A 27521-nucleotide genomic window follows, 5' to 3' on the forward strand; every position below is an offset into this window, starting at 1 on the left:
ACCATAACATGTGTGCTTATATCTTACGTGTAGTTGAAAAGGTATCTTAGAATATAAAATATGTTATAACATCGAGGAAAAAAAGGCCATCACAAAATAATCTACCACAGTACAAACAAATAAGCGTTGCACGTTCTGCAATTTGCCACCGACCAGAATCACGTAGTAGGATATCTCAAATGCTCGCTCTTAAAACAATACGTATAGGTCTCCATATAGTAGAGCATTTTTTTCCGACGTAAAGCAACACATCACTAACGACGAGAATCGCATGTTGGTTATTGCTCGACAAATTGTAGCGTAATATCGAAATCAAAAGAGCATAACTTTGTGCCAAAAACTTCAAAGATTCATGCTCCTTTTTCACAAGCCGTGTTCTGTTTTCTCCTAAGCTTTAAGATAATCATTTGACACACTTATGTATTACAAAAAGCAAGTAGTAACATCTACCAGCAATTAGGAGTATTGCCCTACACTATAATACCGACAATAATAAACACTACCGTTATCAATTTATAACAAATCAAACAACCCACGACACTGCCTCTAACGCACAGACAAATCACACAACACTCACAATTTACCAAAAAACACAACTATATCTGCATTACAATTTAATAATTATAAAATTTGAGTTTTTTCACGCGCATATTTTCCGAGCTTTTAAGCGATGTGTTCGTGTAAAAACTTTTTATATAAAATTATGTCATTATGTGACATGAATAAAACAATATGTTCACTTTACAACAGTCAATGATTCAACCCGTTCGTAACCTTAAATAGCTACTCCGTTAGTTTTATATTACAAGATAAGATAAGATGTTATGACACTCTTTTTCTAAAAGATGTTACGGCACTATCCAGATTTATTCATATATCATGAATAAGTTTTATTTATATATTTAGATTAATTATTAACCATACGAAACTAAAAGAGACCGAACATACACCGTATTTTTTCGTTTATTCATGGCTTGTGAGCCAAAATTTAAAATTTCAACATTAAACTTAGAGTTAATTTGAGTTTTTCACCAAAATTTATTTTTAAGCTTTAACTTTTAGATTACTAAGAAAACATATATAAAATTTTTATTCATAAATTATTTTTTTACAAATATACCCACGAACAGTCATCACCACAAAAATAATCATCCTATCATCCAAGGACGGGAACCAAATCACCGAAAAGTTAGGGGCTAAACCGGAAGCGAATCCGAAACCATAAAAAAAGATAAGCCGCGGAGGCGGAAGCGCACAGAATTCGCGGAGGAATCGCCCGCAGCAGCAGCAGAGAGGAGGCGGCTTCTTCCTCCTCCCCCCCCCCAACCTCGCCGACGTCGCAACTTTTCCATTGCTTTAAAGTTACCACCTCCACTTTCACCCCCCCACTTCTCCCCCACCCCCCTCCTCCGCGACGCGACGCGACGCCTCTCTCTCCCCCAAAAATCCCCCCTCCCCTCCTCGCGCGCCTCGGATTCCCCCCCGCTTCGCCGGCGCCGGCCGCCCCCCGACACGGCCGACCGAGGTAGGTGAGGATCTCCGGTTCTCCGCCGCCCGGCGCGGCTGCGGTGGTGCTGGGATTTTTATTTTTTTGTGTGGTTCGTTTTTGGTTTTTGGAGGGGGGGCTAGGGTTTCTGACGGGGAATGTGGGTTGCGTTTCAGGATCCGGAGGCTGCGGAGAGGACATCGGCAGGAGGGGGAGGAAGGAGGAAGGAGAGGAAGGGGAGGAGGCCCGCGCTGCTCGTTCGTCCATGTCGGGCCATCTCGATCGCCTCGCGCGGCCATGTGAGTATCTATCTCTTCGTCGGTCGTTCGAGCTTGGTGTTTTTTTTTGTTTGCTTGATTTTTTTTCTGGTGGGATTTGGTTGCGGAGTTGGGGGGATTGGATTGAACTGCATTGGGATGTCTCGCCGTGATCCTGAGATTAGCCTTCGCTGATGTCGCGTTAGAAGCTGCTGGGTTGATTAATCGCGGAGATTAGATTAGGCGCGTTAGGGTGGCTGCGAGTTCTCTGCTTATATATGTTCTAGTCGGAATTAATTAGGGGTTTCTATTCTGCTCTTCTCGTTTCTCGTTGGGTAGTAGCATGGTTTGCGTCCAGTCGATGTGTGGTTTGACCTGTTCAATATTGTGCTACTTTGGTATTGCCGAAAGTTCTGTATTCTCTGCTTTCGATGGACGCATAGCTTGCAGAATGAGTGGCTGGGCTAGGTTGGATGCTTTGACTTGTGAACCACAAAATTTTCAGGGCTTTCGGTTTAGTGCCGGATTTTTCCTGTGACAGGCAATCTACTAGTTAGACTTGGGGGGAGATGTTTTTGCTACAGGGAGAAGGTCTCAGGCTGATTTTCGCAATGAACACTGCATTGACTTGTTCAATAGTGGAAAATTGTCAATCTCCGCATAATCTTAAATTTATGAAGTCTGATCTGGTTGACTAGAACGCTAGCCAGAAATTTCAACGCAGCATACAATATAGTCACAAGTAAGAACACATAGTATATCATATGGGGTAGGGGTAGGACTTTGATGTTGATCGTCTTCTAAAATAATTGGAGCCGTCATTTTTAGGTAGAAGTTAATATTATTTGGATCTAGTTGTTGAGAAAAGTTACATAGCAGTTCGGAATGTCCCTTCTAATTGCTAGCTGTAATTATTTGGCCACCTAAGGTTGTTAATATTGAATTATCTAGCTGAATACCTAAGCTAGTTTGCTGGATTCATTGTTGTGAACAAAGCTATTTGCAATGCCTAGATCACTGAAAAATATGTATAACCTTGTCTTCTTGCTAGCATGAAGGGTTCAGACAAACCCAATTTTATATCTTCAGTATGTTGAGCTGTCCTCAAAGTTTATTTAATTAATTTTGTAGTCAGCTTAGTGTACACTGAATCGAGGCTTTAACTGTTCTTTCCTTTTGTGGCGGGGTGGGGTATGAGCGGTTTTTTGTTTCAGAATGTTTAGAAATATCACCATTTATCTGCATTCTAAAATTTCTTATGGTCCAGGTTTTGAAGGATCTTCAAGCAATGATGACAGGAGAGATCACAAGTCAGATGTTGAAAACTCTGAAGATGACAAGAGAACAAGAATGGGCTCTTTGAAGAAGAAAGCTATAGATGCATCAACTAAGATTAGGCATTCGTTGAAAAAAAAGAAGAGAAGGAGCGGCAGTCGTGTCCTTTCTGTGTCTATTGAAGATGTGCGTGATCTAGAGGAGCTGCAAGCAGTTGAAGCATTTAGACAAGCATTAATTTTGGATGAGCTGTTGCCTGCAAAGCATGATGACTATCATATGATGCTGAGGTATAGCCTATTACTTCTACCATCATTTCTGTAACCCAATCACAAACATGCTGATGACCTAACTAATTGATTTTGCATAGATTTCTAAAAGCAAGGAGATTTGACATCGAGAAAGCAAAGCAAATGTGGACTGACATGCTTAAATGGAGGAATGAGTATGGTACAGATACAATTGTTGATGTTAGTATTCTTAGATTATGCCTCAAAAACAATTTGGATTCTGTTTGGCTATAAACAATGCCCTTAACTATATTTCTCTGCAGGATTTTGATTACAGTGAATTAGAGGCTGTTCTGCAATACTATCCTCATGGTTATCATGGTGTTGACAAAGATGGGAGACCTGTTTATATTGAAAGGCTTGGTAAGGTTGACCCCAACAAGCTTATGCATGTAACAACAATGGACCGGTATGTACGATATCATGTGAAGGAATTTGAGCGGAGCTTCTTGATAAAGTTTCCAGCATGTTCTCTTGCTGCAAAAAGGCACATCGATTCAAGCACAACAATTCTCGATGTTCAGGGTGTGGTATGGTGCTAAAGCTTTAATCTCCAGACCACACTTCTTCTTGTTTTTTGTTTAACTCAGGTGAGTGCTAATTCAACACATGCTTTTTAGGGATTGAAAAATTTCAGCAAAACTGCACGTGAACTAATCATCCGACTGCAAAAAATTGACAACGATAACTATCCAGAGGTATGGACTTCTACACCATTCATTGATAAGTGTAGTGCTATGTGTGTGATTTTTCTTTCTCATTTTTTTTGGGTTTTGTGTGTTCAGACCCTATATCAAATGTTTATTGTCAATGCTGGTCCGGGTTTTCGGCTCTTATGGAACACTGTAAAGTCATTTCTAGACCCCAAAACCACTTCCAAGATACATGTAAGTCTTTTCTCCAACTACTCGTCATCTTTTGCAGGGGAAATACTCTTATTGTCTAAAGGTAATATTATGTTTCTTCAGGTTCTCGGAAACAAATATCAAAATAAGCTGCTTGAAGTAATTGATGCTAGGTAAGTAATATTCAATATACTCTTCTTGGGGCACTTTTTTCATTTGTTCTTTATTTTTAATAATCCTTCCATTTTACATAAATGAACCAGGGAATTGCCAGAATTCCTTGGTGGCACTTGTACCTGTCCTGAATATGGAGGGTGCCTTAAAGCTGAAAAAGGACCATGGAAGGACCCAAACATACTCAATGTATGTTTAACACAATCCTAACTATTCACCTATTTATATTATTATCAGTGCATCACTTTCTATACCCCTTCTCATATATTTTTTAATACTGATACCAGATAGTCCTTAGTGGCGAGGCTCAGTGTGCTCGACAAATTGTAACTATTTCTAATGGAGAGGAAAAGATCATATCTTATGCCAAGTCCAAGTACCACACAGTATGCCTCATAAATCACAACTAGTTCCTGTTGTTTTCTTTGTCTTGTGCTCTATTAGAGACCTAATCTTGCTTTAATACCGATTATTAGATACGAGGGAGTGATACATCCACTGCCGAGTCTGGATCTGAAGCTGACGATGTTACTTCTCCAAAGGCCCTGAGAAGTTATATCTCCCATCCTAAGTTGACCCCAGTCCGTGAAGAGGTCAGTAGTTTTAGTTTAGTTATCCAAAACTGTTATTTGGTTTGAACATAAAATATGGTACAAGCAGATGTTATTTTGTTCCTCCCTATGCCTTTAATTGGGAGGAGAAAAGGAGGCGGATGACATTAAAAACTAAAATATGAGCTGATGCTTCTTTGTTATTACATAAATATTTTGATCTAGTATTTCTATAGGTAGTGCACACTAAAGATAACTGAAGTGAAACGGTGATGCTGGATTATGCTAGATAGATTAAAACATATCCTTCTCACCTTCAGGTCAAAATGGTTAGAGCCACTAGCTTCTCTACACGCATGCCTGAATATGATGTTCCTGTCGTTGACAAGGCTGTAGATGCAACATGGAAGAGAGAGATGCCTCGAATGCCAGCTTTCTCATCCAAAGGTTTGTTGTTATACAGTTGTAATATCTGAAAGATATCTTTTATTACTGCCAAAACCTGATGATTTCCTTTTACTCTCTTCAACCTAGACTCTTCTTTGGCAAGCACCGAGAGGTCATCCAACGGTTCTTGGGACCGGATGGTTGCAGTTTTGGTGGCCATTTTTATGGCTGTCGTTACACTAGTGCAATCAGTCAAATATCTCGCGACAAAGAGATTGCCATATAAAGACGAGTCAGAGCAACAGTGCTCAACATTATATCCAGACTCTATGCCAAAAGAAGAGTTCCGACCACCTTCACCAACGCCTGCGTTTGTTGAAGCTGAACTGTTTTCATCGGTCTTGCAAAGGCTCTCAGAGCTTGAAGAGAAGTTCGTGATGCTTCAAGAAAAGCCTTCAGAGATGCCTTGCGAGAAAGAAGAGTTGCTTAACGCTGCTGTCCGCCGTGTGGATGCACTGGAAGCTGAACTTATTGTAACAAAGAAGGTAATAAAAAAAATCTCAACTGCATATTTGGTAAACAGTATCACTTGCCGCAATTTCAGTAGTGTGTGAAAAATCGAAAAATCCCCATAACATATGAGAATAAACCTGCTTTAGTTTTCTGTTCTACAAGATCCCGCTGACTAAAAGTTTCCATATGCAAAACTTTCTCTAGGCGCTGCATGAGGCCCTTATCAGGCAAGAGGAACTACTAGCGTACATCGACAGCAAGGAGGTTGCCAAGGCTCAGAAAAAAAAGAAGGGGATGTTTTGCTACTAGCATCGGGTTCTACTTTCTGACAGCCAAAAAGATGGCCTTTGAGATGTTGTAATCGGCAGAGCCCTCTGCTCAATCTCCTGTAAAATGTGAGACGACAGACGTCCGGTGTAAATCGACAAAATTCTGACATAAATAAATGTGTTTTTTTGCCACCGAGTTCTGCTGCGTCTACACTTTACTATTGTTTCTCTATACTACTAAGTTATTTTTTTGACCTCTACAATCATCGTACTTTCAAATTTTGATCACGTGTTCTTTTTAAAAATATTTACAAACACTAGAAATAATGCTATGCTATCAAAATGAGATATACTAGAAAAGTTTTGAGAACAAATATACATGTAGCACAAAGCAATGGGGGTACACAGTTCAGACCAGTACGCACCAAATGTTAGTTTTTCTTCTCATTTCTTTCCTTTTGTCTCTATACACATATATGCCCCTTTTGAAACACATTACTGTAATATGAATTTCACAGAAATCTCAGAAGAAACAGTTCAACTCCCGTAGAAATAGCAAAATTTTCCTCATTCCAAACGGGGACAGATATACAGTGAGACGCATACAAGAGATGCGAACTTCATCACCCGCTTCTTCTTGCTTAATCCATCCATCACCAGCGGAACGGATTCTGCTGTTGGAGGCAAAACTTTGATGAAATCAGATGATAAAACGAGTCAATGAGTTCTTCCAAAACGTAACCAAACCTAGCTAGCTCAATCATCATCAATGGAGTTGGAGCCCTTACCATCTTGCTCTTCTTCTTCTTCTTCTCGATGTAGGCCAGCACCTCCTCCTGCTGCCCATTGGATGTCTCCAGAAGCTGCAACCACCACCACAACCATGGATTATTCTTAACTTGCCAGCGAGCTAGCTTAGCTTCTTGTCAATGGCAATGGAGAAAGATGGCGAGGTTCGTTACTTTCTTGGTGGATTCGAGCTCGGTCTCGAGGGCCTCGACGCGGGTGACGGCGGCTTTGAGCATGTCCTCCTTCTCCGCCGGCATCTCGGGCGGCCGGGAGCTGAGCGCCGCCACCTTCTCCTCGAGGTCGCCGAGCCGCTTGATCAGCGCCTCGTACTGCGCCGCCGTCACAGTCACCGTGTCCGGCCCGGTCAGCTGCTGCTGCTGCTGCTGTTGCTGCAGCAGCTTCCGGTTCTTGGCCATGGCCTCCATGGTGGCGATGCCCATCGCCGCGTCCATGGCGCGCTTGGGCGCGATCTTGCCCACCCGGAACATGGCCACCACCCCCATCACGAACGCCATGAACCCCGTCACCACCTGCCGGTCGCCGGCGTCGCCGTGCTTGTACGCGTCCGGCAGCGACGCGTACATGTCTGCATTGCATGGCACGATCACGTCAGATTGCCAGTCACAAGTTTACACATTACACACTACTTCGCGATGGAAAGAAGTATGCTAATTGACCTCGTGCGAGTGCGAGCTTCTCGGCGCTGACTTCGCCATTCCAGTTGAACTCCATGTTCTTGTCCACCATGGGGAACAGATCGTCATAGCGGGTAGAGCTGCCTTCTGGGCCTGAAGGAATCTGCAAGTTAATTGAATGTCAGTTCAGCAAAAGTGAGATGCCATATTAGGCTAAACAAGTTGCAGATTGGTTGTTTGCAGTTGTAATTAAAACTGGGACGAAATAATTGAGACCAGTGTTTAGCGTACTTCTGTAGCAGAATCCGGCAAATTAGATTGACAGGTGGATTACGTACAAGCCCGCAGTCATATCTATTTACCTTCCTATCTGAAGTTGACATCTCATGGAGTGGTGACATCTGAGGATGCTCGATCTTTTCGCGTGGTATCTTAGGTGAATCAACAGAGTCGCGGCGAAATGATTCTTGCTTCTGCATATCAGAGCACACAAAGGAAGCAAGTTGATTTTATCATTGTCCACAAATGTAAAATGCACAAAAATGTGCACAAAAAAATTTGTGTGGCAAAGCTAACGAGACCTTGGGAATAGGCACTATGTCATCCTCAGTGATCATCTTCTCATCAGCCTCAATAGGACCCGAGCTATTCATTCCGCATCTCCCCATGCCACATTGCACCATCTCAAGAATCAAATGAAGCATCAGCATAAAACCAGAAACGTTCAGTTCATGGCAAATGTGCAAATAGCTACTACATAGCTAGCACATGTGCAAAGCATATATCCACTATAATTTTCAGACAACCTTTAGGATTTCAGGATCTTTCCATGGCCCTTTGTCGGAGCGCATGCAGCCGGCTTCGCAGTTGCAAGTGCCACCAAGGAACTCTGGCAATTCGCTGTGGAACTCCGCAGAAGAAGAACAGGGAATGAGATCAACATTTTTGCTCAATCTTGTTTAAAAATCTATTAGCTGATTTTGTCTAAATATTCAGGTAATCCCATCTACATTGGTACAGAAGAAGGAACACAAACAAATCTAGAAGTTTCATGTGAGACCTGGGATCAATCACTTCCAGCAGCTTGCTCTGGTACTTGTTGCCTAGGACCTGATCAAAACAGAGCACATAAATGCTACATTAGGTAGTGTGTAGTTAGAGAAAAATGTAGCTTAATTATGCAATGATCGATGTGAAATGGAGATTGAAAAGATAGTGGATGGATTGGAATACGTGGATCTTGGCTGTGGTCTTGGGATCGAGGAAGGACTTGACGGTGTTCCAGAGAAGCCTGAATCCCTGACCGGCGTTGATGATGAACATCCGGCAGAGAGTCTGGACACAGACACCAACAGATCAACTACTGAACATTTTTTATTCATTTAGACACCAATTAGCCAACAAAGAGCAAAAATTCGTATTCGGATACAACAATTAACCGAACAAAGACGGAACATTCAGGTTTTCAGACACCAATTCATGAATAAAAAATGTGATGATTCAGAATCAGATACCAATTCAAAACAATCAAATAGTCCAGTAGTGGTTAGTGAACATTCAGATTTCAGAGAGCCAAATTCAAATTGGTGGTAGCTACCTCTGGGTAGTTGTCGCCATCAACCTTCTGGAGGCGGCCGATGAGATCTCTGGCGGCCTTGTTGAAGTTTTTGTACCCCTACACCAATCACCATTGGCACAAGCAATGCAATAGATGCAACACCATGAATAAGGAGAAGAGGAGAGGAAGCATATGGAGAGAAAGTAGGGGGGGATTTACGACGCCGGAGACGTCGAGGATGGTGGTGCTCTGGTCGATGTGGCGCTTGGCGGCGATGGAGCAGGCGGGGAACTTGATGGCGAAGGCGCGCTCGAACTCGCGGACGTGGTACTTGACGTAGCGGTCCATGCTGGTGACCTGGAGCAGCTTGTTGGTGTCGATCAGGCCGAGCTTCTCGATGTAGACGGGGCGGCCGTCGCGGTCGACGCCGTGGTGGCCCTGCGGGTAGTGCTCGAGCACCTGGTCCAACTCCTCGAACTGGAACTCGTCGAGGATGCCGTCGGAGCCGAACTCCTTGCGCCACTGGAGCATGTCGGTCCACATCTGCTTGCTCTTCTCGATGTCGAACTTGCGGGCGCGGAGGAAGCGGAGCATCATGTGGTAGTCGTCGTGGCGCGCCGGGAGGAGCTCCTCCAGCACCAGCGTCTGCCGGAACGCGTCCACCGACCGCATCTCCTCCGCGTCGCGCACGTCCTCGATCGACACCGACATCACCTTGCTGCTGCGCTGCCGCCCGCCCACCCCCTTGCTGCTCCTGCTCAGCGACGTCCGCAGCAGCTTCGACGACGCGCTCATCGCGCGCTGCCGCAGCGACGACGACGACGACGACGACAGCGCGCGCGCCCGCCGCTCGTCCTCGCCACCACCCCCCTCCGCAGCCGCCGCCGCGGCCGCCGCGCCGGCGGACGAGGAGTTCATGCTAGGCGTCGGCATCACCGCGGCAGACGACATCGCCGGTCGCCTCTACTTAATTAAATTCAATCTACACTACTATTCGCCGCGCCGCGCCGCGCCCCTGCACCCCCACACACACACACACACCACCGCACGCATGATCACCCGAAGGAAGGAAGGATGGACGGGGGAATCGCGCGCACGCGTGCGTACCTCGATCGGCGAGCGGGCTTGGGAGGTGGAGCCTGGAGGGAGGGGGGGAGAGGGGAGGAGGAGGTGGGGAGGAGGAAGAAGAAGCGAGGGCATGCCAGAGTTGGTCGATGCATGCATGGGATGGGGATGGGATGGGATGGGCGTGGGTGGAATCTGCTGCTGGGGGTGCCAACCTGAAGCCATCGCCCCACTATTTCAGCCACAATAGTAGCTGCACCGCTACCTCCATTGCTATTGCTACGTGCTAATATAAACCAGCCAACGTCTCTTAACTTTTATCTCGCCTACCATCTCCGATGTTTTGGAAGAAATATTTAGGGATTTGACGTTCTTACAAATGACACGCGCTTATATGTTATAGATATATATGGTACTACCTCCGGTCATTTTTATATGACGTTTCAGACATGCTAATTAGCTATATTTTAACTATAACACTTTGTCCTAACGACAAACATTAATGATCGAAGGGAGAAGTAAATTGTTGAGCTTTATTACTGTAGCAGCGGTAGCAGAAAAACTTTAATTTCGAATGTGCCTATAGCATGTGGTTCCGGGACTCATATGTCATGGATATATACAACAATAAAGTATTAAACGATGCATTTAAATGTGTCAAATTGTTAAATATTTCGTGTTGGAGAAAAGATTTGGAAACTTTCTTTCCCGCACAAAAACTTATGTCGGCTTATTATTTTTAGCACATGATTAAATAAGTACTATATATTAAATATCTTAAATGAATTAATATAATTTTAACATAACTTTTCTACAAAATCATTTTTTAAAAGAAACATGCTGTTAAAAACGATGGGAGAAGTTTGAGAGAGGAGAAAGAATAACACAGCCTAATCTTTTTTTGCATGTAACGGTTTTGTTTGCTGCAATGCTGCATCCATGATTTATCGTGTAATTTTTAAAAGCATTCCATCCTCTACAACTCTCAGCTTAGATTGTAAGATGTTTTGGTCGCTTTTTCTAAATAACATTTCTTTGAGCCTGATTGAATTCATATAAAAACATATCAACATTTTCAACCCACAACAAATACAATATATTCAGTTTTGGATTTAACAAAATTACCTTTGTATAGCTAAACTTAAAGAAGTTTACTTAAGTCAAAACAACTTGCAGTCTAATACGGTCAAGTATAAAGAAATGCCCTCTTTGATTTCATTTTTTTTTACTAAGGAGGTGTCAACTCTTTTTCAGGCCCTGCTGGCTGCTGTTTGGTGTACAATGCAGAGAAATGAAGCCAATGCGTGACTGCTAGCATAGCCAGAGACTTTGAGCAAAAGACAAGCATCATTTGCTTTAGCATTCGACAGCACTGAGGCACACTGTTCACTCACCCACTCGCCTGATAAGCACAGGTTCAATACAATATCCTAGATCCTCAGCATGCAGGCTTGGATAAACCCTGGGTTTTCTGCAAAACCAGATAACAAAACAGAAAATTGAACTCCACTACGCAGTTAGGATAGACAATAAATTCCCATTGCTGGTAATCCTTGTTGATACATGCAGGAACAAACAATGATGTTACAGTAACACGGCATACATTAAAAGGTGCATATACAACTGAATACATGTGGCACCCAAAACAGAACATAATGTTAACATCAGCTGGAGACTTACAGTTCCAAAAGCTAACTACTTATTCACAACTAGTCCAACTGACCAACTATGGACATCTAACATCCAGGCAAAGCGAGACATCAGCCTGCTCCACTATCTCTACGTTAGCATCTGCCTGCACAAAAATTAAAAAAAAATGTTAAAGTGGGCAGTATCTCTACCAGATGAGGTTGCCAGACTTAGAGGATCCAGAGAAGCACACATACCATTGGCACAAGCATTATGTGCTCCATTTTAGTCTCAGCTAGCATTATGAGTCTGGTCATGCTCAATGAAGTCCAGAGCTTGCTCCTTTGATACCACATTGATGTAGCTCACCCTATTCTTGTGTGTCACACCATATATTTTATCAGCAACTTTTACAATTTCTGGTCGGAAAGTCGTTGCTATAAACTGAGTGTCAGCCATGTCAGCTAGACGGCGAATCATATCTGGAAAACAGCTTAAGGAAAACAGAAGCAAAATCTTGTAATGTTACAAAGATGATCAAAGATTCTTTTTTATACATATGACAAGATAGGAGGGAAGAAATATAAAGGATACTGCCAACAGCTGTTCTGTACTGTGGATCCAGAGCAGCATCGATCTCATCAAAAAGATAGAATGGAGCTGGATCACAACGCTGGATAGCAAAAATCAGTGTCAACGCCACCACTGTCTTCTGTCCACCAGACAATTGTTTCATGGACTGAGTTTCTCCCTTGCCAGTAAAGGAAACCTGAAACGTGGGTACCTCTTTTAGAAACTTCAGGAAAGATTATGCATACTATCAAAGCATAATTCAGAAAGAGCATAAAACCTAAAGAGCATTATTTAACATCGTCCAAACTTTTAGGATGTATAGTCATTTCTAAATGAATACGAGTATATATGGGTGTAAATACATAAAAAAAACATATGCATAAAGGACATGCCTTGACTTTTACACCAATGTACTTCTCTATCCTCCCTTCAGGATCTGGTTCACGAGGCCCATCCTCGTCATTATCATCATCGCCTGCATCACCGTCCTACCAGGAAGGAAAGCACAAGCATTAGTTTTCAGAAGAGATCTCAGCTCCGCAATAGCATAAATGGAAGGAAAATTTTACAGAACCTCAAGCAAAGGCCATAAAATCAAAGTATGGAATTAAAAAGGTGGATTCAAACTTAACTTTGTGTTGAAGAATAACCCAGAAATACAAAATAAAATAAGTGCTAAAGCCATTTCACGGAATTAAAACAAGCAACATGTGTAGAGACAACGAAGGCAACAACAATAACAGTCTTAAAGTCCCCAGCAAATTGGGTCGGATAGAAACGAAACGCAAATCAACCCAGGTGATAGCCAGAGAAGGTGAATTATGAATCCACAACTAAAAGTACATCGCACAGGATAAAAGGATTAAAAGCCTAAAAGTGCATGCCATGGAAGCAAGATAAGAAGGCATGGAAAACATACCTTTTTCTTCATCATAACCAGATGTCCATGACCACCCTGCACTAGCTCAGAGAACACTTCACAGAAGTGCCTCGCAACTCCTTTAAATGTACGCTCAATTGATTCATCCTTCCTTTGGTCTAAAACTGATATGAGTTCTCTGATTTTCTGCAATGTTGTTCAGTTGATTTATGAGATTTTATGCAGGGAATACAGGCGAAACAAAAGTAGCTGTACCAGGGGAAATTTTCACCTGATCACCAGCATCAAGTTCAGCCCTTCTTCTCTGTAATTGTTCACGCTGTTCCGTGAAGTTCACATACTGGTCAAGAGCTTTTTTGTTGACATGACTGAACTGCTGCAATTGCTCATTGCATTCGTAAAGCATCTTCTGCAGCTGCTTCTTATTTTTCCGCTTGTACCTATACCATTGGCAACACAAACAAGACAGTGGTATTACAGCTCCACAAAAGTTATTAGCTGAAAAGCCCTAAGCAGAAGGTATGCATTCTAGCCTGTTCAGCCAACTTAGTGATTTATATGGAAACAAAGCTAGGTAGCCATGAAATGTAGTACGTTTCAAAAGCATCTGCAGGCAATGAGCCCAAGTCTCGGATCTTCTTCATACACTCCTCTTGCTTAGCTAAATGCATACTCCTGTTGCTCATGAGCTGTTCCAAATCCTTGGCACCATCTTGTACAGTCTGCTCCAGGTTAGCTTCAAGTGCCTGTGTTTAAAAGACAGACCATCAGATATGTCAAGAATAAATAGGAAGTTGTTACAAAATAGGTTCATAGCTATATTCAACTTACCTTCAGATCATCCCTTTGTCTTTTCAGTTCCTCCATCTTCCTCGTAAAGTTATTTATAGCATCAACATTAGCTATCAAAAAGATCGTTTGAATTAAGATTTGAGGCTTGACAGCTTAATAAAAACTAAGCATAATACAGAAGTGAAATAAAAGTCTACAAATGTGTCTATACCCTTCAACATTGCAGTCAATTCATCCAGACTCCTCTTTGAACTTTTTAATTCTTGCTCTTTTGATTCAGCTTCCAGAGGCAAGGTTTTAGAGTCTGCAGATGAAATTATTGCTTCAAGCTCTTTCTGGCGCCTCATAAGATTAGTTGATAGATTGGTTTCCAATTCTTCTTTCCTTGTTTCAATCTAAACAATAATTTGCAACTTCATTATAACTGACAGAAATAATCTTCCGAAAACACAAGCAATCAAGCATGGTACTATATTTGCACAACCTCAATGCGACTGTTTTTACATAAGAGAAACTTCTCCTTTAGTTCAGTAATTTCGGGATTCAATCGTGAAAGAAGATCTCGTTCTTCTGAAGTTAACTGATCAATAAGTTCAGTGCCCATTTCATCATTTTTCATTGCAATGCCAGATTGGATTTGCTCAATTTGGTTCCGTATGTTGTCAAGTGATTTTTCCTGCAAGGAAGAAACTATTAGATAGGATCAACCAGAGCAAAATAGAAATTTTATAGACAGCTAATGATTTTCATATTAAATATCAAGACAGTGAACTGAAGTTAAAAAAAAAGGAATCAAGTACCTTCTTTCCAAGGGCCTTGTCAAGTGATCCCATTTGCTTCATAGCACTAGCAATGTCGACCTTAAATTGTTCCAACTCTGATTTGGCATGGTCACGTTCAGCATCCATTTGCTGCTGTTTAGTAACTAAATCTGTAATTTTCTTATCTATATGTATGGAAAGTTAAGGAAAGAAAATTCAAGGACATATAAAATTTCTCTTCCACATAAGTAGTAAACAGCAACTCAGGAAGAGCCTTGTGATGTTTCATTCATATATTCAAACTACTTGGGACTTCAAGCCAAACAAAACAGCAAACACGAGGTAGGCCATGAACTTTGATAAAAATGAGAATTGATGATTTTCCATCTTGTCTCATAAACATGTGGTTCGTTGTCCTACGCCATAGTCGGATCAGTGCAAATCCTCATGACCAACTATGGACAGTGCTAATCCTTACATCTGCCTTGGTAGGCACAATATGTTGAAGAACCAGCAGGAAGGAGCATTCTTATCGTCATGATAATAGCACTTAAGATTTGGAAAAGGGTACATGCACGAATGCTTAGATCACAAGACAAGATTATGTGCATGCTTATTTCCAACCATAAGTGTAACGGAAAAATGCGCTATGGCGCAAGCAGGAAATATTAAATTCAATTATAAACCATAAACTCCTTATCCATCAAGTCTGCAGTAAGCAAGACAATAAGGCTCTCTTTGTTTGAGCTTATAAGCCAATTTTTAAGCAAAAAAGCTTAACGCCAAACAAACAAGCAGCATTTTCAATGGGCCTTTTTAAAACCATAAGCCACTCTTACACTATTAAGACAAAAGCTGGATTCAAGTAGCTTTTTCAGCTTATTTGGAATAGAGGTAACACCCCATTGTTAATTTTGAAGTTTTAAGTCCACCGGCTTATAAACCATATAAGCCAAAAGGTCGGCTTAAAAGCTTAAACCAATAAGCCTAAGCCCAAACAAAGAGGGCCTAAGTATATCTAAAAGAAGCAGGTGATATCAGAATGAAACACAAGGTTGTGTACCAGCCTCATGTAAACAGGGAGAAAAGAATGTAGTTAGTCTAAAAGGATATCTCTTAGCTTGCTTCCAACATTCTCCAGATGTGCTGCCTTTTTCTCAATTGCAGTTTTATTGTCCCTAATTATTTTCACAAACTTCAGTTTTGAACGTCTAGAGTCATAAAAACCTCCAGTCATACCACCTTTTCTGGCAACCTGATCACCTGGTAACATTGGCTCTTCATCAGTATTAAATTATTAATGTTAACAGTGACAACTCAAGTGAAAAGTTCAAGATTACCATCAAGTGTGATGCAATCTAGCCCGTTACCACGTGCAACTTTGGTTGCAGTTTCCAGGTCTCGGCATATTACTGTCCTGCCAAAAACCTAACAGAAATAAAAACAGTTAGACACTATATATATATGACAATGGAAAGGGATGAACAATCTGGTCCATATAGCAGCAAAAGAACCATTGTCAAAAGCTGCACTAATCTAAAAGTAATGAAAGGTTCCATGCACAAATACACACTGAACCCATGCACATATAAAAACATGGGAAGGACAAGATTAGGACAAGAAAGGCCCATCTAAAAAGAGGCACTAATCTAAAAGCAAAAGGACCATTGTCAATACACAAGTTACAGAAGGCTCATCTAATAAAGTAACCCATTACTCTTAAAATTAGTTATAGCTAAAATAGTGCGTGCAAGAACTTAAAGTATGGTTGGCTTGATTCATAGCCATACCCGATACGACAAAGTAGTACTAGAAAAAGTACAATATTAAACAGTCTGCCACGGCTAATGAAGCCAAACTGATGGTGTAGGGTGTAAAAGCTCCCTGCTTCATGCAGACAAAAGTAAGAAGGATGTATGCAGAACTTAAGCATGAGTAAGACTGAACTTTATCATGCAGATGAAGGGACAAATTGATTAAAGGGACCAATTGGTTGAAGGAAAACCTCAATTACATTAACCAAGGTAGCCAATACAATGGGACATCAATTGAAAGAAGATAAAGAGGAAAACTTGGCTAATACCTGTTCAAAAGCACGGCGATGATCGGCCCGATATTTTAGTTTCTTTAACAATGGAACAAAATCAGGACTATGTGGACAACTAACATCTGGAACCTTCACTCTATTCAGTGGTATAAATGTCACCCGTCCACCTTTTTCTCGAGTCAAAACTTGAATGATTCTTGTTGATATGTCGTCATTCTCAACAACCACATGGAACAAGCTATTGACAACAGAAATAATATGTCATTTATCAAGAGGAACAATGAAATAGTTTTACAAAAATATCTGGACCAAAGTGGCATCTATTAAATGGCAGTTTCATTTAAGACCTATTCCCTGCAGTAACCTCAACTGCGGTGAAAAACTTCTCTTCACAATCAACCAGCTCTAATACAGGACCAAAAACTCCTGTAATACCATGGTCCCTTATGATTCTGCTAACAGAATTCAAGCCTCTTCTGATATCCTGAGAAAGGAAAAAAAAAATCACAGCATGCAAAGATAGTTTCAAGTATTTTCCTAACAGAAAAATCATGTAAGATGGCAACAATGACAAAGCTAAATGTTTATAGAGCTATATCCTTGCATTAAATGTCAGACCAAGCAGAAGCAACATTATCAATAAAACTCTAAGAAAACATGCATCGAATATCAAGTAAAATTGAAAATCAGACTAGTAAATATCAAATTTTATTTATGGTTGTCATGTTCAAGAATAGTTTGCTGACACCGATGCAAGGTGCAAGGTGCATGCATGTGCATCAGAATCAGCATGGTAATCCTCAGAAAAGTAAAATTAAAAAATTGAAAAAATTTAGATTCCATACCCCAGGTGTTGCATGGTCCAAACTCTTCTGTGCCTTCACAAGATCATCCTTTAGCCTATCAATCTCAGCTGTCACATCAGCTTCCTCCTTCCAAAATGATCTGGAACATTTTCCTTCTTTAAGCATCTAATCTATAGAGTAATAAATCTTCCATCAAAGAACAAGGTTATGACTGTCAGGAAATAAACCTACTTCCTTTCTTCCTGAAGCTCGTCTCGCTGTTTCCTCAAGTCATTGTAGTCATTGTGCTTCTTTGCAAGTGCAGACTCTAATTTGCTTGATTCACTTTTCCGAGACTCAATGTAGCTGTTCAAGTTATTAATTTCATCTTTAAGCTTCTGGATTTCTTCTTGAAGTAAACCTTCCTGGAATAGTTGCAAGGCAGGTTATATATGTATCCACAAAAAGCAGAAGGATGATTAAAAATTAACGTGATTGATTGATTGTTCAAATTAGCCAAAGATGAAATATAGTACAATAGTATAACGTAAGAAACAGTACACACAGAAGAAAAAAAACTAAAATAAATAGTAAATGAAAACAAAGGTCCAGAATGGAAATATGAAATCGCGAGAATCAAACTGGTCAACAGTATAATTTATTACCTGTCTTCGATTCGATGAAAGTACACGCTCAAGATCATCAATTTCCTTTTGAAGCCACTTATCCCTGGCAGCTTTGTTTGCAAATTGGGTTGCCCTCCCCTGCTTTTGGTACAATATACTTAACCGCTTCTCACGGTCCATTATGCTATTCCCAGAAAATGCAAGTGTCAAAAGAGTAATCATAAAGACGTAATAAATTAACCATAAATATATTTTTACCTTTTTGATATTTCTTCCTCTTCCTTCAGTTTGGCTTGATGCACCTTACTAATTTCAGCTAATTCAGACTTTGACTTTTCACTCTCCATCCTCACGCTTTGTAAATCCCTTGCAGCTTCATCCTAGCAATAGATTCTTCTATTGTAAATGAAACAAAAAAACATAAAGATCATGGAAATATCACATATGGACCATGACATACCTTTGCACGTTTCTCGTTCAAGATTCTGTCTTTTATGTCTCTCAAATCAAGCTCAATCTGAGCAACAACCTTCAGTGCTTCTGTACGTTTCTTCTCTACACCTTCCTTTTGAGCCTTGGTATCATTTATCCCCTTGGTTGAGTATTTTATTTCTTTGTCAAAACTCTTGATCTTCTCACGTACATCTACCACTTCATTATCCGCATGGGACATTCTTTCAGAAATATTTCTTCGGTTATCATCCATCTAAGAAGAAAAGAAATCAAAGGCTATAAAACAATTCACCCATTTGCTATAAAGAAGAAAAATGAGTTCATCATACTCTGGTTTTCACCAACAAATGGATAAACAAATAGTTTTTAGCTGCTGCACAGGTCCTGAGCAGTAGGGTTAGTGTTATAGTGGGTGGTTACATATTGAGCCATAAAAAGGTGATCTTTTTGTTATTTTTGTGGAATAGTGAACTTCCATATCTCAGTGAAGTTCCCATAATGTAAATATGATGATTGCATTGAGGGTGCTCCTTAATTCAAAAGATTTTCCATCGGGATGGAAGAACACCCAAAAAAAGAAGACATCATCCTGAATAGGAAATACAAACTTTAATGGTTTGTTCGGCAAACTTGTCGCAAGGCCCTCATTCTTTTTTTTAGTTGGACTAATTCAACTAGCATGGTAGGAAAAATGCATATAGAAAATAAAGATACACAACACAAAGGTAGAATCTTACTGAAGCTAATTCGTTCCTAGCCTCATTTAGTTCATGGTCCAATATAGTGTACTCGAGTGATCTTCTTTGTTTGTCCAACTGCTGGTATTTCTTCAGTTCTTCTTTCTCTTCATCAAGTTCTCTCAGCCTTTCCTCCAAGTAGTGGACAACTTGATCAATCTGCTTTCTTTTGTTGGCTGTTGATAAAGCATGAATGAATGTCTACTCACAAGAAGTTCCCAAGAAAAATATAAATATTCATGATGACTTAAGCTTGCCTGTTTCCTGCATGATTTTCAAACTCTCACGCCGTCTGTCTTCATAAACACGCGTACCACCGATCTCTTTGAGGAGATCCAGTCGTTCAGAATCTTTCATTAGGGTAAGGGATGCAATCTACAAATAACAGTTTTCATTACATCATGGCTGAACAGTTCAAGGGAACAATCAGGAGAATAATTAATACCTTTCCCTGCTGGACAACGTAGTATGGATTAGAGCGAGAAAATCCAGCACTCTCTAGCAGATTCATGACTTCAGTTTTACTGAACAACATAGAATTACAAGTGCGCATGAGCAAGCAATGACGATCTAACATGGTCATGTTTAGGGGTGTATGAAATACCTGACATGCTTCCCATCCAAGTAGTATTCATCCTTCTTTGAAGCAACAGTCCTGCGCAAGCGTACCTCCTCTTTGTCAACCTGCAGCAAAGTAGTTTTTTTCACTCACCATCAGAGGCATGAGTAACATGCCATAAGCTGTTAACCATAGAAGAAAGCACCTAACATCGAGCTGTTGCTGAAATAGGCTGATAAATAATTAGTGCACTGTTGACTACCTTGCATGATCACCTAGAAAGCAACTTATGCGGGCCCAAAACTACATGCATGAACTATCGAGGAGGTGCGGTCAGGGTCTATGGTCCACAACCAAAGAGGAGGTGCGGCCAGGGACGCACGTGTGGGTGTCAAGTGGGATTCTCACCCAGAAGCATGAGAAAGCTAGGCGGAGAATTATTGGCTTCCTTATTAGTTGGGCTTCCCTCTCTATAGGTACATCCTACCCATTAGAGATGAAGCAGGTTTATTAGAGGTCAAGTCAGGTATTCCCAACAAAAGTGATGCCACCCAGCTATCCTATTGCAGTGTTTCACCCATCATGAATTCAACCCATGTCACACATTGATATGGAAGATCTCAGAGTTGATGTATTTTTCAAAAAAAAACTATTATGTAGCTGGACATTGAGCTACTAATTTAAATCAAATTGATTAGACGAAGAACAAACTAGAAAACTCACTGGAATACGGTTGTCTGAATTATCAAACACTATCTCCACAAAAGCCGAGACAACCGAGTGCCCAGCACCTTCCTGAAATGGTTATTATTATTAGCCAATATCAAAAACCTATTTCAATTATAAGGATCGCTCAAATAGAGAGAGACTGCATACATGAAGAAGAGCACCCCTGTCTTCACTGCGCAAGTTCTGAAACATGTCACTGAGGACAAACCGTATAGCTGGAGCATTATAATGGCCGAGTTAGGGAAAAAGTATCATATAAGCATAAAAACACATTTGCTAGCAGCAACAACCATCTAAAAAAATATTACCATGGAAGAAGTTTGATTTGCCAGATCCATTTGCGCCGACTGTGATAAACATGCGAATTTGTGTTAGTTCATACAAAAACTAAAGGCCACCAAGATTGTTATAGTCATCAAATATTGCAAATAGCTCCCCTGCACTCGCATGCAAGCAAAGTAAATGCAGGAAACTGCGGGACAAGCCGAACAGGAATTCAAGCTAGCCACACACAAGCTGGCAAAAATAAAACACACCAAAAAAAACTTTAACTCGGAAGGGGAGGAGAAAATTACCAACTACATTAACTTTTGGGCTGAAAGGTTCCGTTGAGATCTCCTCCCTGTAGCTCTTAAACCCTTCTATCACAACCTGCGCAAAAAGCTTCTGAGTCGACGGCACAAACCACAGAAATCATCAAAATTCAGCGCCGAACGGCAGCAGAACTTACCTTCTTTATATACATGGTTGAGACAAAGGCGAGATCAAACTGGCCACCATGAAATTCCTACAAAAGTAAGCGCAGACGAGTCACCATTGGAGAACACGCCAAGTGGAAATTTGACACGAAACAACCATCCCCATCGAGCGACACCAAAATAACTAAAACAAACCCTAGGCACGACACGAGAGCGGGAAGGTGGGGAGAAACCCTAGAACCGCGAGACTGCTGCCCCGCCGCCCGCGAGCAGCCGCGAAACCCACGCCACAGAGGCGGACTCCGCCGAGCAAGAGGTGGGGGGAGGGGGATCACCTCACCGAGATGGGGGACGAAGACGAGCTCACTCCGCTGCGTGCGAGGAGCGGAGCAGCAGGAGTAGCCGAGGAGCGTGAGAGAGAGAGAGAGAGAGGGGGGGGGGGGGGGGGCAGAGACCGGGAGGAGGAAGTCACGAGAGGGTCAAAAGAGAGAGAGAAATAGAGAAGGGGAGGGAGTGGGCCGCTGCTGCAGCGGCCCAGTGATTGACGCGTCGTTGGGCCGGATCTCTGGCCCATGTAGGCCTGTCTGTGCCAGATCTTAATTTTATGGAATAAGTCCACTTGAGATACCTCAACTTATGGTCAGTTTGTTTTTCGTCATTGGACTACAAAACCGGATACAACCAGTCCCTGAACTATCAAAACCGACGCAAAGAGGTCCCTCGGCAGTTTTGAAGGCGGTTTTGGCTGACTTGGCGCATACCTGGCTAGTTTGACTAGATATTCGTCCCACGTGGCATTGACATGACACTTACATAACAATTATATATTAGAAAAATAATTTAAACTGTTGATGGAACTTTACAACCACTGAGGGAGTGGAGTCGTTCAGTGCACTCCATCTATTACATTGTCATCGGTTTTATATGCTCCCTCTTTTCTTGTTAATCTAGTATCCTTAAGCTCATTGGTTGATCACATGAACTGTCGGATTAATTTTTCGTATCTATTTTAATCTCATCCCTTAGCTTATGTTCTTACCCCAAACCCAGCCATCCAAACACATTATCCAAACAAAACCCTCATTGTAAAAAAATGATCTTGTAATCACATCGCTAATTCATCCGATTTGTACTGACAGGACAAGTTACTGGTAACGAATTTCATTTTCACTTCCTATAACATTTTTTTCGGATAGAGCATGAACTAAATCAAAATCCAAAAATCCTCAATACGCAAGTCTGCCTCTCGTGGGCCAGAGCCCAATTTGCCTCTACAAACATAGCCCCAAAACATTTTGTATGGCATCCTACGTAGGGGCAGTTAGGCGCACCTCAAGTTTCTAACTCCAACCTACTTAGCATCTGAGATGTATTTGAGCGAAGCCGTCAGGATTGGAGGCTACTTAGAAAAGTCCATGGTTTGGAGGCTATTTGAGCGAAGCCGTCCAGTTTCACGGACTAAACAGCAAATTCCTCCGAGTGAAGAGAGACTGAACAGGTGGAGCCCACGCAGGACACTGCCCTCACCCTCACCACTCTCACTGACGCGTGGGCCCCACAGAAACCCCCCCTCCACCTCCTCCATCTTGCAGTCCAAGAAGAAGAACACCGCGACCGAACCAACAAAAGCAGAGGAGCAAACGCATCCGCGAGCCACCCCCCAAACCCTACACCAACACTCCGCGACCTCCCCCAAATCGCGCCAGAGGAATCCAAGCCGAGGAGGCGGCGGAGGAGGGGGAAGCTTCGAGAATGTTCCGGAACCAGTACGACACCGACGTGACGACGTGGAGCCCGGCGGGGCGGCTGTTCCAGGTGGAGTACGCCATGGAGGCCGTCAAGCAGGGCTCCGCCTGCGTCGGCCTCCGCTCCCGCACCCACGCCGTCCTCGCCGCCGCGAACAAGGCCGCCTCCGAGCTCTCCTCCCACCAGCGCAAGGTCTTCCGCGTCGCCGACCACGCCGGGGTCGCGCTCGCCGGCCTCACCGCCGACGGCCGCGTCCTGTCCCGGTTCCTCCGCTCCGAGTGCATCAACCACGCGTTCGTCTACGACGCGCCCCTCCCCGTCTCCAGGCTCGCGCTCCGCCTCGCGGACAAGGCGCAGGTCCGTCTCGGTGCCCATCTCTTCCCCCCCTTTCCTCTCCCCACTTGATCTCTTCGATTGCGGTTGGTCCTACTGCTGGATTGCTTGATCTGCTTGTATACGTATGGTTGCGAGGTAGGGGGATCAGATCTGAAGCGCTTGCTGGCGTTTCGTGCTTAGGGAGGTTTTAGGGTTACGATGGTTGCTACCGCTGGGAGCCTTCATCGATGATCAACATCTGATTTCTGGTTCGGCTAATGGTGCCTATTTGTGATTAGAGTTTAGGAGTGTCAGTCCTTAGGTGGTTGGATTGCATTTGTTGGTACGTAGAACTCCACAGCACTACAGGAATTCAGTCCCAAGATGAGCATCACTCAGAGCTTTTCTTAAAGGAACAGTAAAAATATGAATAACTGACATGTTCGAGTCATACTTTGACACGCTGATGTGATTTTCAGCTGCGAATGGTGCGTAAAGATGATTGCTTATCAATGTATAGACATCAGCTAGAGTTTATATATGTTAGTGCGCAGTATTAGACTTTTTAATGTGAAATGTGTTAAATTAACCTCGATTGAGCTCTCCACTTGTTAAGATGGATCATTGGTGAGGGCTTAGTAGCAGCTGTAATATGCACAATTTGACAGGATTTGTATATGTGATCAAAGACCATATGGGCTAATTTTCTTTTGTTAGTGTGTCTGTTTATATGATGCTGATTATATGATGCTGACTATTTCATTCTGCGTCAGGAAATTAAGTTCATATACATGGCAATTGTTGAGATGTTATGCAATGTACTTAGATGGTTTCATAACATAAACTTAAAGATCACAAAAGAATATAGATAGTAGATAAAGTTAGTGAAAGATAGCTAGTAAAGGAATACTGTGTTGACCTTGTCTCCCCTTAATATCATCAAGTAGCACATTGAGTGACTTATTTATAGTTTAGTTGGAACAAGCAAGAACAAGCATTTTTTTGTCATGTTTTTAATCATCTATAGTCACTGTATTGAACATTTTTCCTGTAATCCCAAAGGTGTATCCATGCTGAGGTTAAGTTTGTATTATGTTTTGCTTCTGATTGTCAAATTATTTGTCTGATCATCGTACCTTGAGATTGCTACATGTGTTGAAGGAAAGCATTTTCCTAATAAGAATTGCCACTTTCTCAGACATAACTTGCAATTTGGTGGACCTGTTTATCAGCATGTTTTCTTTTGTTTATAAACTTCTTTGTGCATTTTCATTTTATGATGATATGGATGGACAAAAGCTACAGGGGAATTTAGTTTATAACAAGTTTACATTGCTTGTTTTAGTTTTTATTATTGATCAATTGCTCTTTGAGTTTATGACAAGTTCATGGTTAATATTTATCTTTGCCTTTTTAGTCGCAGTAGATTGTGTTGTCTTCTTCAGGAAAAAAAATGTGTGGGTTGTGATTAAAAGTATTCACTGTTACAAACTTTAATTGCTGCTTTAAGATGTATTTGATTTATGATGTCCCATTTCACCAGTTAGATTTATAAAGATCTATACGGGTTAGCATATGCTGTTTGTAAGCTAACAAGCACAACACGATTCAACAGCTAAACCATGAGAACGGGGATGGATTTTGTAACTCTGCTAGATAAATTGATAATTATCTGCATTATTCTAAACTTGTGTTAGAAAAGATATTAGGGAAAAGCATATCTGCATTGTGAATAGCTACTCAGATTTAGTACATAAACAAACTACAATCTATGGCTCGCCATTTGTATCACGTCTCATGCATTCTAGTTGATGCCTTTTCATGCATATATTTGATTTTTGTTGTGCAGCATTTTGAGAAATACTAGCTTTTGAGAAATTAAAGATTGCAACTTGGGAAAACCACCAAACAACATTCTCATTCTCATATTCTTGTACTGTCACTTCTGTTTCCTGTTGGCTTTTAGAATGGCCCTTCAGTTAATCTTAATACATCAGCCGATATGTAGTGTAGTGTTGTTGCTTACAGAATCAGTTGCCAAGCTGTGCCCAGTACACAACTTCACCTTCTTAACTCCAGTTCATTATTGCTTCATTCTCCACTTTGATTGTCATTATGCTTGAGCACACTACTTTATTTCGTAATGTGCCTATTCTGCAGAGCAGTTCAATAGTTCATCAAATAAGCTGCATCTTACCTACACATGGTCATCTAACCGTTTTAATTGAACCTGTCCATTTTGTCTCAACTATTGATTTCAGCTAAGCATCCTGGCTGTATAATAATTAAGATTTGCTTGTATGAAAGAACACTCATTTTGTGATTCACCCCTATTCGTAGTTATCATTTGTCTCACCACGTTCCTGTGGATAACATCAGTTTCTTCAATGTTGCTGCAGGTTTGCACACAGCGATCATGGAAGAGGCCATATGGTGTTGGTCTCCTTGTTGCTGGGCTAGATGAGACTGGAGCCCATCTATATTATAACTGCCCCAGTGGCAACTACTTTGAGTACCAGGCATTTGCTATCGGCTCACGCTCTCAAGCCGCCAAGACTTTCCTTGAGCGCAGATTCGAGGGCTACAACGACTACACTCCAGACCAACTGATCAGAGATGCCCTCTCTGCCATAAAGGAGACGCTGCAAGGTGAGAAGCTAACCAGCTCCAACTGCACCGTTGCTATTGTTGGCAGAAAGGACGACGGCACCGTCGAGCCATTTGAGATGATTGACGCGAAGAGGATCCAAGAAATAATCGACTCCATGGAGGCTGCCGAGGAGTCGTCGAGCTCGATGCAGGAGGAGGACAAGGGCACGGACGCCGCGCCGATGGACATCTAGGCCCTCAGAATCATACATGTTATCTCCTCCCCTTACGTCGCGTTCTGGGTTTCCAACAAGACTACTGTTTTAGAAAGCTGCGACTCCTGTGTACTCTTGCGTCTGTGCTACAGCCTTGCGATGATCTCTTTCATCTCAGCATCGATATCGACTGTGTTTGGACCGATTATTTACATGTGATGCGAACAGAAGAATCTTTTTTTGTTTCGGGGACCAACTTACGTTTGCCTATCATATCCATCCTGATGCTTGGAATGTTTATTGTTCACATGGTTAGGGGCTCTGTGCTGGCAGCTGTTGTTAGCAGCAGGTCCAGCATGTCCGTTTGGTAATGCTATACTGCATGAGACCGCTAGCATGAGGCTGCTCTTGTAAATTCTCCGTTCGTTGAACTTGCTCCGTTTGTTAAACTTGGAGTAAACGTCCTTGTGTGGTGGTAGTAGTAAATTCATGACGCTAGCAATTTATGTCCGCTGGGCTGGGCTGCTCTGCTGGAGTACTGCACATCATACTCAGCTTTGGTGTGACAAAAGCGACAACAAATGCTGGCGGCTGCTGTTGCTGCTACAGACCTACGGTACATGGTAGATGACTTCTTTTACTGATGAAAGGTTATTTGATTTTTTATAATTATTCGATGGTATAAATAATAGAGTTAATTATTAAAAGTTAAAAATCTATATTAAAAATGTGAGATGATGATCTATATAAAAAAGTAAAAAGAATTATCATCCAGTAGTTTGGAAATTTACAAAGAATCTATATTAAAAATTTACAAAGCGCACCAACAACGCTCCTCTTAAAATTGTTGATCTAGAACCAACAACTATTCAACTCAAATTTTCTAATTCTAAATCTCACAAAAAGCGTACCGAGGACATACCCCTCGGTACCTATTTATATCAACAAAATCTATCTCTGACTAGGAATCAGACTCCTTATCCTAGTAGGACTCATCTCCAAAATTATCTCTAATTAGAATCCAAAACCAAACCTCGGTGCTACAGTACCCGCGCGCTACAGTGTCCGAACATGAATAGTACGCGGTCGCTACAGTAGTCCGACTCTGCTACAGTAATCCGGGTTCGCTACAGTAGCCCGCACGGCTACAGTAACCCGCATGGCTACAGTACCCGACCAACTCCTTTTCGCTTTTTCTCATCCAATCTTGATCCGATTTAATTCGTGATTTTTCCGATGCTTACACATGCAACATGTAAAGCCCGTTACGACTCCATCCCACACAGTGTTCCT

General features: G+C 41.8%; 4 protein-coding genes across 8 annotated transcripts; 2 read left to right on the top strand and 2 right to left on the bottom strand.

Annotated features, from left to right (window-relative positions):
- The first annotated feature begins 1433 nt into the window (after positions 1–1433).
- LOC102699281 (phosphatidylinositol/phosphatidylcholine transfer protein SFH8-like) lies at positions 1434–6247 on the top strand. Of its 2 annotated transcripts, none has more exons than XM_040520500.1 (14): positions 1434–1525; positions 1663–1785; positions 3011–3308; positions 3389–3488; positions 3572–3838; positions 3929–4006; positions 4094–4195; positions 4277–4326; positions 4417–4516; positions 4615–4713; positions 4804–4920; positions 5199–5325; positions 5413–5810; positions 5983–6247. In XM_040520500.1, the coding sequence occupies exons 2-14, from the start codon at positions 1752–1754 to the stop codon at positions 6085–6087; spliced, it is 1875 nt and encodes a 624-aa protein (XP_040376434.1). In that variant the 5' UTR covers positions 1434–1525; positions 1663–1751; the 3' UTR covers positions 6088–6247. The 2 variants fall into 2 exon arrangements, with proteins under 2 accessions (XP_040376434.1, XP_006646841.1); XM_006646778.3 differs by having other exon boundaries at positions 1446–1529.
- Positions 6248–6408: 161 nt separating this feature from the next.
- On the bottom strand, positions 6409–10258 carry LOC102721901 (phosphatidylinositol/phosphatidylcholine transfer protein SFH12-like). Of its 3 annotated transcripts, none has more exons than XM_006648225.3 (12): positions 10137–10258; positions 9249–10044; positions 9069–9146; positions 8705–8806; positions 8532–8581; positions 8278–8371; positions 8053–8154; positions 7834–7944; positions 7514–7634; positions 7010–7422; positions 6836–6910; positions 6409–6718 (listed from the first exon to the last, which is right to left on the bottom strand). In XM_006648225.3, the coding sequence occupies exons 2-12, from the start codon at positions 9978–9980 to the stop codon at positions 6701–6703; spliced, it is 1896 nt and encodes a 631-aa protein (XP_006648288.2). In that variant the 5' UTR covers positions 9981–10044; positions 10137–10258; the 3' UTR covers positions 6409–6700. The 3 variants fall into 3 exon arrangements, with proteins under 3 accessions (XP_006648288.2, XP_015689341.2, XP_015689342.2); XM_015833855.2 differs by having other exon boundaries at positions 6409–6736; XM_015833856.2 differs by having other exon boundaries at positions 6409–6721; positions 10137–10257.
- Positions 10259–11611: 1353 nt separating this feature from the next.
- On the bottom strand, positions 11612–21793 carry LOC102699563 (structural maintenance of chromosomes protein 3). 2 transcript variants are annotated; one of them, XM_006646779.3, is made up of 30 exons: positions 21699–21793; positions 21396–21452; positions 21241–21316; positions 20974–21012; positions 20813–20880; positions 20660–20731; positions 19982–20061; positions 19823–19901; positions 19635–19752; positions 19378–19553; positions 18648–18893; positions 18446–18567; positions 18227–18371; positions 17814–17986; positions 17622–17721; positions 17124–17260; positions 16813–17014; positions 16070–16157; positions 15843–15992; positions 14769–14920; positions 14453–14644; positions 14180–14363; positions 14008–14078; positions 13771–13922; positions 13448–13616; positions 13216–13362; positions 12689–12784; positions 12318–12492; positions 11981–12205; positions 11612–11889 (listed from the first exon to the last, which is right to left on the bottom strand). In XM_006646779.3, exons 2-29 carry the CDS (start codon positions 21408–21410, stop codon positions 12015–12017), a joined length of 3615 nt encoding a protein of 1204 aa, XP_006646842.1. In that variant the 5' UTR covers positions 21411–21452; positions 21699–21793; the 3' UTR covers positions 11612–11889; positions 11981–12014. The 2 variants fall into 2 exon arrangements, with proteins under 2 accessions (XP_006646842.1, XP_015689396.1); XM_015833910.2 differs by having other exon boundaries at positions 21704–21788.
- A 1170-nt stretch (positions 21794–22963) lies between these two features.
- Positions 22964–26484, top strand: LOC102699839 (proteasome subunit alpha type-1). The gene is made up of 2 exons (XM_006646780.2): positions 22964–23466; positions 25824–26484. Exons 1-2 carry the CDS (start codon positions 23116–23118, stop codon positions 26265–26267), a joined length of 795 nt encoding a protein of 264 aa, XP_006646843.1. The 5' UTR covers positions 22964–23115; the 3' UTR covers positions 26268–26484.
- Positions 26485–27521: the final 1037 nt, after the last annotated feature.

Source organism: Oryza brachyantha, chromosome 2, assembly GCF_000231095.2.
Source record: "Oryza brachyantha chromosome 2, ObraRS2, whole genome shotgun sequence".
Classification (NCBI taxonomy): domain Eukaryota; kingdom Viridiplantae; phylum Streptophyta; class Magnoliopsida; order Poales; family Poaceae; genus Oryza; species Oryza brachyantha.